Source organism: Natator depressus, chromosome 3 (genome assembly GCF_965152275.1).
Source record: "Natator depressus isolate rNatDep1 chromosome 3, rNatDep2.hap1, whole genome shotgun sequence".
NCBI classification, from domain to species: Eukaryota; Metazoa; Chordata; order Testudines; family Cheloniidae; genus Natator; species Natator depressus.
In genome coordinates this window covers 115,630,471-115,642,924 of record NC_134236.1, presented here as the reverse complement: position 1 = coordinate 115,642,924, position 12,454 = coordinate 115,630,471, and the positions used below count along the sequence as shown (strand labels likewise).

General features: G+C 41.9%; 1 protein-coding gene across 1 annotated transcript in view; it reads left to right on the top strand.

Annotated features, from left to right (window-relative positions):
• SYNE1 (spectrin repeat containing nuclear envelope protein 1) overlaps positions 1 to 12,454 on the top strand; it is a 493,953-nt gene that overhangs the window by 407,358 nt on the left and 74,141 nt on the right. Inside the window, exons 117-121 of the mRNA XM_074948627.1 lie at positions 3,886 to 4,019; positions 4,188 to 4,392; positions 7,786 to 7,968; positions 9,574 to 9,720; positions 11,135 to 11,289. Of these exons, the coding sequence (XP_074804728.1) occupies positions 3,886 to 4,019; positions 4,188 to 4,392; positions 7,786 to 7,968; positions 9,574 to 9,720; positions 11,135 to 11,289 (824 nt within the window). The remainder of the gene's footprint in view (positions 1 to 3,885; positions 4,020 to 4,187; positions 4,393 to 7,785; positions 7,969 to 9,573; positions 9,721 to 11,134; positions 11,290 to 12,454) is intronic.

Here is a 12,454-nt window from a genome sequence, read left to right as displayed (position 1 = left end):
AAGATCTCTGTGGGAGAGTCATCACTCATTGCTGCTCCCAACCACCCCGAAGACGTATACAACCACAGGACATGCTTAGCTTCTCAGTACCGGTATCCCCAGCAGTGCAAGAAAGTTTGCTCTTAGTACCGATGCCTGCAGCACCTACCTCTCTGTCAGGAACTCGCCATACTGCTACATCCCAAGCTTCCACAAAGGGCAGTGCCGTCGAAGGACAAGCTTCCAACGATATCCCTGGTACCACCATCCCCAGGCTACCTATTCCCAATCCCAACTCGTTCTTCTCCCTCTAGGTTGGATGTCTGATTCTTCCTCTTCAGACTCAGAGGTGCATTTGTCAGTGTCCTGTCAGAGACAGGGGGCATACCCTCCATCAGAGATTTGAGACCTTGGGTCACACAATAGTCACAGCACTGGCCGCCTCCTCCTCCTCCTCAGGAGCAAAAACCCAATCAAGGTTGGGTCCCAGGCCCATATCAGTGACTGTTGTGGGCATCCTGGGGCACCCCTCCTTCCACGAGGACCTCCCTGCAGCTCTCTTGTTCTTTGTCATTGAGACTGCTCTGGGAGCATCGGCACCAAGAGCATTATTCTCCAGGATTGAGCAGCCAGAAGTCATTTGGGTGGCTTCCCCACCACAAGTCATGGAGCAGCCACCACCTCAGAATTCTGTGGTGTCCTCTTGATAATCGCCAGATGATGCTGTTGGTAGCAAGATATTCAACACCGCAAGAGGACCAGAGGCCTCATCAAGGTCTATTGAGAAGGAAGGATGGCCTCTGTTCTTAACATTCAAGCAGAGGAGGTATGTGAAAGCTCCCTCAAGTTGGTGGACATTCTGGTATTGGCGGCCCCTACCAGGGAGGCCATGCCAATTAGGGAAGCCGCTGTGGATCCTGTGAAGGTGCTGTGGCAAACAACGTCCTCCTTACTCCCTACAGCAAAGTGAGCTGAGAGGAGGTCTTGCATCCCCTCTAAGAGGTATGAGGTTGCCTAGAGCATAGGTAACTTTGGCAGCTTTCTTGGCATAAGTGTTGATCATAGAAATTTTTAAAATAGTGACTTGGTCATCAACCTACACTTTTGCTTCTCATTATGCCATTTCAGTCTAAGGACGATGTCTATTTCAGACAGGTTGTCATACAGTCACTGTTTAGGTAGACTCTGAGCCCACCTCCATGTCTGTCTGCTTGTGAGTCACCTACAGTGGAATGGACATATGTAAGCACTTGAAGGCAAAAAGAAGGTTACGTACCTTTCTGTAACTGTTCTTCTTTGAGATGTGGTGTACATGTCCATTCCACGACTTACCCTCCTTCCCCTCTCTGTTGGAGTCTATCTGGTACAAAGGAACTGAGAGAAGTCAGGGCAGCTCCGCTCTCTTACACCAACATGCAGTGGCATGTGACAACTGAGGGTGCTCGAGCTACCTCGAAAGGTACTGCTGAGGGAAAAAGTTCTCTGACAACTGTGCATGGGGCATGTACACACCTACAGTGGAACTGACATGTGCAGCACATCTCAAAGAACAAGTTACAGAAAGGCAAATGTTTTTTTTTCTCTTTCAGGTTTCAGTGGTGCAGTGTATGGGTTTCAAACACAGTATTGCCAACCCCAAACTTTCTAAACCATGAGACTAGCTTAAAAATCATGAGGGTTTAAAAAAAGTCTCCTTTTTATTTGCCTTCAGGTTTCTGAGTCTTTAGGGAACACTCGGGTCACATTTTCAAATTTTCCTTTTTAATCATGAGGGCTAGAAACTTACACTTTTTAAAAAACAGAAGCTGAGATTCTCACATACTCAGATGACTCCAGGAGCAGAGGATTTATGAAAAACATCAAGTATCATGAGCTCATAATAAAAACGTGATCATTGAAAACACTACCAGCACAGAAGTATGTTTGTTTTAAAACAGTTGTTTTTGGAATTAAAAATAATTGTGGAAACATTTCTTATGTCTTAGAACTTATTTAAAAATGTGTTTTATTAATAGTTAATTGGGGGCAAATTTAAGCTGACAGTGTTGCAAAAATTGGCAGTCTAGGTAGATGTATATACATGTGTCGGTGGAGTTGCAAGGATATAAGTGAAGGTGAAAATGGCATATGTGTAAATTTGCAATTCCCAAACTGAGGTCCACAGAGCACTTGCTGACAAATGGTGCTGCCTCTTTTCCTTGTTCCCAGATATTACGTTGCATAAAAGGCAGCAAGTAAAACAATAAATACTTTTGATTTTTTTTAGTTTGGGGACAGATTGTGGCCCAGCTTGTGGGCCCAAGGTGCCACCTTACTACTTTGAGCTGACAGCCTGTACTGCCACTCACAGCACTGGAAGGGAAATAGGCTCAGCAGAAGCACTGCAATCCTCCTCTCCCTATTTGGGTGGGCAGGAAGAAGTGGCTGGGCAGAGCTCCCTTGTACCTCCACCCCGCCCCCACACCACACAGCCAGCAGCAGACAGACCCAGTCCAGTTTACACCCTCCTTGAAGCAGCAGGGAGACTGGGAGAGGATCTGAGGCTATGCTATCGGGAGGTGTGATTGCAGCACATGTAGGCATAGCCAAGATAGTTTTGATCAAGCTAGTGTGCTAAAAATGGCAACATGGGTGGAGACATGGGCTAGCTGACCCAAGTACGAGTCCAACCAGTACCCTGGTACACACTCAGGTGGCTACCCAGTGCCACTTCCTGTGTTGCCACAACTTAACTGCTGATTTTAGCAAGCTAGCTAGATCAAAGTTAGCTCAACTATACCTACATGTGCTGCAGTCACAGCTGCGATTGCAGGGTAGACAGACCCTTAGGACTTGTCAACGCGAACATTTAGTTTGCAGCAAGCTGGGGTGTGAATCTATCCTTCACTAGCCTGTTGCAGACTAACTCTCCATGTGGACCCTGCTGCCATGCACTAACAGTTCCTTAGTGCACTTTCATCTACTCCCATTTCAAAGCAGGGTAGATCAAAGCACACAAATGGACTGTTAGTGTGTGTCAGCGGGGTCCATGTGAAGAGTTAGTCTGTGGAGTACTGGTGCGGGATAGACTTACACCCCAGATTGCTCTGAACTAAATGTTCCTGTAGATCTCTCCTTAGTCACAAGTTCCTTCCCAGGCTGCACTATCCATTGCTGAGGGTAGATTGTTAACTCATGATCTAGCCTTAAGCAATTATTGTAGCTGTTCGTGAGTCCAAAGATGGGTTGGGAAGTCTCTTAACAAAGAGAGCATCTCATGGTCACATTGTTTAAAAAGTTTGAGATCCCCTGGCAATGATTTGAATTCTGCACTTGTTTAAACTTCTGCTCAATGTAAATAAATAGGTTAACAATACTTTTGAAAACATACTTCCTTGTGTTGCTAAGAACATCCTAGATTAATAAGCGAAAGAATTTTAAAAATAAGGTTTACTTTTCCCTACTTGTGCTGTTAGTTTGCTTTTGTGCATTCCTCTCACTTGGACTGTGGAAAATAGACTAGTCAATTTTAATATTGTTTCTTCAGTAGTTAGCCTCCAGTCAGTTTTGCTTTTTATTTCTGATACACTAGCATATAGTGCAGTCTTTTGGTTGCAAGCACTGCATGTGAATATTTGTTTAAAACCAACTTGTTTTGTTGAAAGGTTTTTACATTTAGGTACATGGATTTGGTAAAAATGTAATTTTTATAAAACCTAGATTTTGAGCGAAGTTTAACTCAATGTTTCTTTAAACATATATTTAAGTATGATTTGAATTACTGTAGGGATAAAAATAAGAAATGTAACTTGATTTCATGAAGCCATATGACTCAATGCACTTTTATGGTGAGATTAAAATAATTTATATTCTACAGGAGTGGAATAGATCTCAATGTTTTTTTTTTAATTTTTTCTCTCTGTACAGAGCCTGCAGGATGAGTTGGAAAAACAAGAGAACAGCTTACGGAAGTTTGGTTCAGTGACCAACCAGTTATTGAAAGAGTGTCACCCACCAGTCACTGAAACACTTTCCGACACTCTGAAAGAAGTCAATGTGAGGTACAAAGCCTGCTTTTGTGTTGAACTTTGTTAAATTGTCTACTTGTCAGAGCAAACGGAGGTGTAATTCTTTGTCTATGAACAGTATATAATTGCTACTTTAGGCCTTCTTCTGTATAGCTCTATTAATTCACATGCTTTGACATATCCATTTGATATATCTGCCAGGTGGAATAACCTTCTGGAAGAGATTGCAGAGCAGCTACACTCCAGTAAGGCCCTGCTTCAGCTCTGGCAGAAGTACAAAGACTGTTACAGCCAGTGCTCCTCCTCAGTCCAGCAGCATGAGGACCAAACCAATGAGCTATTGAAGACAGCCACTAACAAGGACATAGCTGATGATGAAGTCACTGCTTGGATTCAGGATTGCAATGTACGTTCAGTAAGCTCACTGCTTTATCACAATTGCATGGGCTAATGTCACAACAGGGTTTCCTATACTAAACTGTTTATCCCGGCTAATCAAAATAGTTTGAGATTTTTATGTAGGGGAGATATTTTCTCTTCACTAAACAATCCTTCAGGCATTAAACTGTGGGCTTTGCCTTTCCTTCCCAGATCCTACGATGGGACACGGTCACAGGGGCTTTCACCTTCCTGAATCAGGAATACAGGGTACTGAGTCCTCCTGGGTTCCTCGGATTTTCTCACACAAACTTCATTCCTCATCCTAAATGTTAGTTCAGACACTTTTGTGTATGGTCTAGGCCCATGCTAAAGACAGATGAATTGAATTACTGTGTGCACTTATCTTTGGGTCCAATCCTTTGGTCTTTCCTTATCCAAGTCACAGTTACTTGGGCAAATATTCCCATTGATTTCAGTGGGAGTGCTCACATGAGAGAGGATTGCAAGGTCAGCTGCTATGATTTTGCCTACATACTCTAGACTGGAAAATACATCAGGCAGAACAGAAGAGATAAGTTCAAAATCTTTTCCCATCTCTCTTTCACTGTGAAAGGACACCATGCATTCTGTTGAAATCTCAAGATTCTGCCCTTTCACCAGTTTACCCACATCTCATGGCAAAGGTACAATTTACCTCCTAGACTTGGACAAATGTCTTCATTTATGAGTTACAATAGCCCATTATACCTCTGCCTTTGATAGGCAGGTTGTCACAGAGGTTTCCTGGAGCACCCTCCAGCATCAGGTCTCGTCACAACAGGCACGTCAGCTTCAGTTCACTCTTTCAGAGACCTCAGTCACTCCACTTCAGGCTCTCCAGCTTTAATAATATCCCTTCTTAGACCGGGTTATTACCAAAACATAGCTCACTGAATCTGCAACAGAAGTCCCAAACATAGTCCATCTCCCACATCTGCTGGGTAGAGTCTTTAAAGCCCTGCTCTTCCCAGCAGGCACCGCCCTCCCGCCCTCTCCTTGGGCAGTCCTTCCTTACCACACTCTGGTGCCGTTTGCCACATGTAGGCTCCTCCGCCAGGACAGCCACCCCAGCCTTATCAACTAGAGTGCAACCCTGCTCTTCCCAGCAGGAAACACCACAGCTGTTCTGCTGGGAGATCATCCTCACCAGGGGAGTATCCTTCCGTGAACCCACCTCTCTAGTGTGGAGTTGTCAGCAAGTAAGCCCCTCCACTGGTCTCCTGCCATCAGCTCTCTGGCTTGGGGATGCCACCCAGCAAATCCCTCTTCTGCTATCCTGCCTTCAGCTTTCCCCAGGAACCTCCCACAGCTTCCTTCTGGGACCTTGTGCCATCCACCTCGTATCTGGTAACTCTCACCTGTCCTTTTCCTGAATGACCCAGCTCTAAGACAACCCTCACTCACTTACTGAGAGAACCTCTCCGATTCTCCCCATTCTTTATAGCCCCAGGTACTGACTGGCCCTCCTAATTGGCCAAACTGCTAGCTTTAGATTTTCAGAAAGCTTTTGACAAGGTCCCTCACCAAAGGCTATTAAGCAAAGTAAGCAGTCATGGGATAAGAGTGAAGGTCCTCTCATGGATTGGTAACTGGTTAAAAGATAGGAAACAATGGATAGGAATAAATGGTCATTTTCAGAATGGAAAGAGGTAAATGGTGTTCCCCAGGGACCTGTACTGGGTCCAGTCCTATTCATAATGATCTGGAAAAAGAGGTAAACATTGAGGTGGCAAAATTTGCAGACGATACAAAACTACTCAAGATAGTTAAGTCCCAGGCAGAAGAACTACAAAAGGATCTCACAAAGCTGGCTGACTGGGCAACAAAATGGAAGATGAAATTCAATGTTGATAAATGCAAAGTAATGCACATTGGAAAACATAACCCCAACTATACATACAAAATGATGTGGTCTATATTAGCTGTTACCACTCAAGAAAGAGATCTTGGAGTCATTGTGGATTGTTCTCTGAAAACAACCACTCAATGTGCAGCAGCAGTCAAAAAAGTGAACAGAATGTTGGGAATCATTAAGAAAGGGATAGATAATAAGACTGAAAATATTATATTGCCTCTGTATAAATCCATGGTACGCTCACATTTGAATACTGCATGCAGATGTGGTCGCCCCATCTGAAAAAAGATATATTGGAATTGGAAAAGGTTCAGAAAAGGGCAACAAAAATGATTAGGGATATGGAATGGCCTCCGTATGAGGAGAGATTAATAAGACTAGGACTTTTCAGCTTGGAAAAGAGACGACTAAGGGGGGATATGATTGAGATCTGTAAAATCATGACGGGTATGGAGAAAGTAAATAAGGAAGTGCTATTTACTCCTTCTCATAATACAAAAACTTGGGGTCACCCAATGAAATTAATAGGCAACAGGTTTTAAACAAACAAAAGGAAGTATTTTTTCACACAACACATAGTCAACCTGTGGAACTCTTTGCCAGAGGATGTGAAGGCCAAGACTATAAGAGGGTTCAAAAAAGAACGAGAGAAAATCATGGAGGATAGGTCCATCAATGGCTATTAGTCAGGATGGGCAGGGACGGTGTCCCTAGACTTTGTTTGCCAGAAGCTGGGAATGAGCGACAGGGGATGGATCGCTTGACGATTACCTGTTCTGTTCATTCCCTGTGGAGCACCTGACATTGACCGCTGTCGGAAGACAGGATATTGGGCTAGATGAACCTTTGGTCTGACCCACTATGGCCGCTCTTATGTTCACCTATTCTGGCACAGAGAGCTAGACAAGCCACCCTGTGACATAGGTCCTCGCCATTTTCATTCTGTTTAGTGTAAGCTATCAAAACAGATTAAAAAATTGCTACTTAAAATTGCATTCGTGGGTTTTGCAGGCACTTGGGTTCACAACCAGAAATGCCAAAGTAGGATTGTCTCCTCCTGTGCTCATTTGGCATGCTTTTGCCATGAAGACTAAGCATAAAAAAAATGGATTTAAAAAATCTTCCTGCTAGATTAGTTAAGTTAAAGAGAGGGTGTTTCCAGTCAAAGCTGAACATACTGATCCAAAGTGAGGTATTTTTGCTGCTAGAAATGACATCATATCAACTGATGCACATGGATGCTTTCCACATGTGTTTCTCATCAGTGCTCAAAATTTGCATGTAAATAGCTCATCGGTCACTCCTTTTCCAATCCTTTGAATATATGTACTGAAACATATGTTCTTTTCCATGCTACAGAGGTCAATCAAGAGTTACTAAAGGCTTTTCTTGTGGAATGTAATAGTATCTATGTTTAAATGTAATCCTTTTTTTCATGAGTTACATGGCAAATTTTGAGAACCTCAAGAGCTCAGCTGAGATTGTTTTGAAGCAGAGTGATTTTTAAGCTTTTGTTCACTACAGGATCTATTGAAATGCCTGGGGACAGTGCAGGATTCCCTGTTTGTTCTCCATGAACTTGGAGAGCAGCTTAAGCAACAAGTGGAGACGTCTGCAGCAGCAGCTATTCAGTCTGATCAACTCTCCCTGAGCCAAAACTTGTCAGCCTTAGAGCAGGCTCTCATCAGGCAAAAGGCTATACTTCAGGTATGAAAAGCTTGCTTATATTCATTGCTCCCGATCATTCCATTCTACCTGAAAAAGTGTACACTAAGCTAGCAAAAGTTGCACAGAAAATTACACCCCATGAAAGGTGCATTATCTGCACAGGTGTATTCCCTAGAGATCCATGTAGTATGTGTAGTGCACAACTAAATGTGGGAGAATTCAACTAGCATGCCCAAACCTATAGTAGGAAACTAGGAAGGTGAATCCCAGTGCTGAAAAAGGGACAACAAACCTTGCAAGAGGGGCAGAAATTTATCATGGGAAGCTAGAAACCCCGTAGTAACTGTGGACATGACAGTCAGTCAGTGTATAGAGCTAACCTCCTGATCCACAGCTGCTACTTAGCTATAAGGGGCTAGGAAATATCAAGGAGTCCCTCACAGTCAATAAACATGTAGAGAAACCAGGGTTGGATTTTTAAAAGTATTCATCGTTAATCTAGCTCTTCTCCCACTGAAGTCAGTGAGAGTGTTACCATTTACTTCAATGGGAAAGGGCCAATGCTGAATGCTTTTGAAAACCCCACGTTAAATATGTACAGGAGTCAGTAAAGAAACTGTGATCGTAGATCAGTTGCCAATGGCATGGGAAATGTCCAGTTCTGCTGATTGAAAGCACAACAGCGGTGCAGCACAAGTACACACGCATGGGAAAAGTACAGGGAAGTAGCTTATATCCAGATGGCTGTGTGCTGTAGAAAGTGCTCATAAGACTGCCAGTTTGGTTTGTTAAACCTACAAAATAACAAGCATGCATGCCATTTTATAGAGAGTAAAAAGAAAGGGGCTTTTATAGCAATCTAGAATTTAACTGTGACTACTATTGATTTTTATTAACGGTATTACTTAAGCAGACAATTCAGTTTTATAAAGGGAGAAGTTTAATTATCTCAAGACACCTTAACTATTTTAAAAATAATAACATTCCAGTTTTAGCATTCAGTCCTGAAACCTTAAAATTAAGATAAAGCTAAGAATTTTGGGGGTTGAATTTTTCTTTTTAAATTACTATGTGTGTGAGATTTTATTTAGAATTACATTTATGCAGAGTTTCAAGCGTTACAACAAAGCTATTTATATGGTAAAGGATCTCCGAAGCTTTAGAAACCAGCCCTAATTTTTTGAAAAGCACCATTGTTAATTCCTTTGAACTCCTAACAGAACTGATTTACTTGCAACTTTCTTGAAAAGTAAAGGTTTACTGTTGCCCTCTATTCATCCCATTGACTTCATTGTGCATGTGCTTGAAGTTAAGCCTGTGCTAAGTACTTTGCTGAATTGGTGCTTTAAAGACTAAATGGTGTAAATTACAATCAACTCTTGTTTTCATGCCTAGCAAAAGAATTATAACCTCACTTTCAAAACAAATACAGCCTTTACTATGGAGGCCGTACCACTGCCTCTGTAATCAAAAAATATTGGTTCTACTATGGAGAAGCAGTCACATTGCTACCAGTGAGAATTGCTATTATAGGAGTTGGAGCATCAGAATGACTGAAAGGGCAGTGAGGAGCAGAGCAAGAACATGAATATTATGTGACCTCATGTTAAGCTTTTAAATTGTGGACTTTCTTTTGTGCCTAAGACTGGAGTGCTAGACTATGAGACATTTGCTAAGAGCCTAGAAGGCCTGGAGGCCTGGATAACAGAAGCTGAAGAAATGTTGAAAGGACAAGACCCCAGTCATTCTTCTGACCTCTCTACAATCCAGAATAGGATGGAAGAACTCAAAGTGAGTGGCAAATATAGACAGTATGACATGAAATTGTGAGGTCAGCGTGATCCATGTATAGCATATGCACAAAATCCACATATGCGTTCACTTATCATTAAAGACCTTACATACACACACTAAAGACAGAAAACCAAAAGTTAATTCTGGCATTCTATCCTTAACTGCTTCCTTGTGCCTCAGTGTAAGAAGGATCTGGATGGGCAAACTGGTTGGAATAAAATAAGGACCAAAACATCATTCCAAACTTGAATTGAACAGTTTTAGAAGTTTAGAAAAGTTTGTGCATTTTCTTTTGTCTCTGTTCTCTTCATATTCCTGAACCTCTGTAATTCCTGAGCCTGGCACAGAAAGTAGAAAAGGTAAAGTATCACAAAATAAATTCTTTTATTTCTGGCCTGGCCTGGCCTGGAAGCAGGAAGACTGTTCACATCAGCTTTGTAGATACAAGAGGTTCATATAAGATTGATTTGGACAGCCAGACCTTTGGCTGCTTCCCTAAACTGAACCTTCAAACGTTTGGACAGCTAACTGGATATTATGTGCTGTATCTCATCTCCTCTCATATCTGGATACTATCAGGAAAGAAAATAAATGCCTAAATATAACATTTCAACAGAGATGCAAGATGCATCAATGATCCCTGAATATGGTGCAGAGTTTAATAGTCTGATCCCATGAGAATGACCACACTTCGAAACTTAATAGATAATCTGCTTACTATACAGGGGATTCCCAGAATACTCTGTTGGAAATTCAGGACTAGATCCAAACTTCCCCGAGTTTAGGAGTGTGCACATCCAGATTTTTGGTCTGTTACCAACTCTAGAAAATATTACACATTTTAAAATTTATCTTAACATCTGCACAAGTGGCAAGTTAAGTCAAATGAACTTTATGGAGTGGTATTTTCTACACCCTGAATTAAGTTATTTCTCTCATATACTCATTTTTGAATATCTTAATAATTAAAGTGAATGTGTATATGTATTGTACTATATATATATGGTCACTTGTTCATGTCTTTTTACTTCTGTCAGGGACAAATCCCTGAAAGAAAGTTGATGACACTCCTCCTCCCCTGCAAACCCAGTATTTCTTCCATTTTAGCCCCGCTGTTATCCTTCCACCAGAAATAGCTGAGATGTCTTAATTGATGGGTATACTGATCAGCAGAAGATATTTCTTCTCACAGGCTAAGTGCACTATCTTTGAAGAGATGCCTACTTTTGCAAGGATCTAGGATCATGAAAAGGTGTCTTGCCTGACAATGGAGAACACTTACCACAAGGTGGCAATCCAAGCCATCCCAAATTTGTCAACTGGGAGCTTTCCCATAATTTTCAGATTTCAATAAGATAATTACTGAATTTCTCTATCTATAGCTACATATGTTCTTTGTCACTTGTTCCAGAGCCAGATGTTAAAGTTCAGTAGCATGGCACCAGACTTGGACCGTCTGAACGAGCTGGGTTACAGGCTACCCCTGAATGATAAAGAAATCAAACGGATGCAGAATCTGAACAGGCGGTGGTGCATGATCTCATCTCAGACGACAGAAAGATTCAGGTTGGGTCAGCTAAAAGGACATGTATACTACTCTGTGCTAGCCATTCTGAGCTGTAAAAGGCAGTTTAATGCATGGCATGTGAAACTTTGGCTTTGCCTGCACTATGTGAATTTTGCTGGTGTAGCAAAACCAGTAAGAACATAAGAACGACCATACTGGATCAGACCAGAGGTCCATCTAGCCCAGTATCCTGTCTTCGGACAGTGGCCAATGCCGGGTGCCCAAGAGAGAATGAACAGAACAGGTAATCACCAAGTGATCCAGCCCTGTCACCCATTCCCAGCTTCTGGCAAACAGAGACTAGGGACACCATCCCTGCCCATCCTGGCTAATAGCCATTGATGGATCTATCCTCCATGAATTTATCTCGTTCTTTTTTGAACCCTGTTATAGTCTTGGCCTTCACAACATCCTTTGGCAAGGAATTCCACAGGGTTGACTGTGCATTGTGTGAAAAAAATACTTCCTTTTGTTTGTTTTTAAACCTGCTGCCTATTAGTTTCATTTCATGACCCTAGTTCTTGTATTATATGAAGGAATAAATAACACTTCCCTATTTACTTTCTCCACATCAATCATGATTTTATAGACCTCTATCATATCCCCCTTAGTCGCCTCTTTTCCAAGATGAAAAGTCCCAGTCTTATTAATCTCTCCTCATATGGCAGATGCTCAATGCATCCGATGAAATGAGCTGTAGCTCACGAAAGCTTATGCTCAAATAAATTGGTTAGTCTCTAAGGTGCCACAAGTACTCCTTTTCCTTTTGTCAATACCCCTAATAATTTTTGTTGCTCTTTTTTGAGATGGGGCAACCACATCTGCATGCAGTATTCAAGATGTGGGTGTACCATGGATTTACATACAGACAATATGATATTTTCTGTCTTATTATCTATCCTTTTCTTAATGATTCCCAACATTCTGTTTGTTTTTGACTGCCGCTGCACATTGACTGGATGTTTTCAGAGAACTATCCACAATGACTCCAAGATCTCTCTTTTGAGTGGTAACAGCTAATTTAGACCCCGTCATTTTATATGTAGTCGGGATTATGTTTTGCAATGTGCATTACTTTGCATTTATCAACATTGAATTTCATCTTCCATTTTATTGCCCTGTCAGCCAGTTTTGAGAGATCCTTTTGTAGCTCTTCGCAGTCTG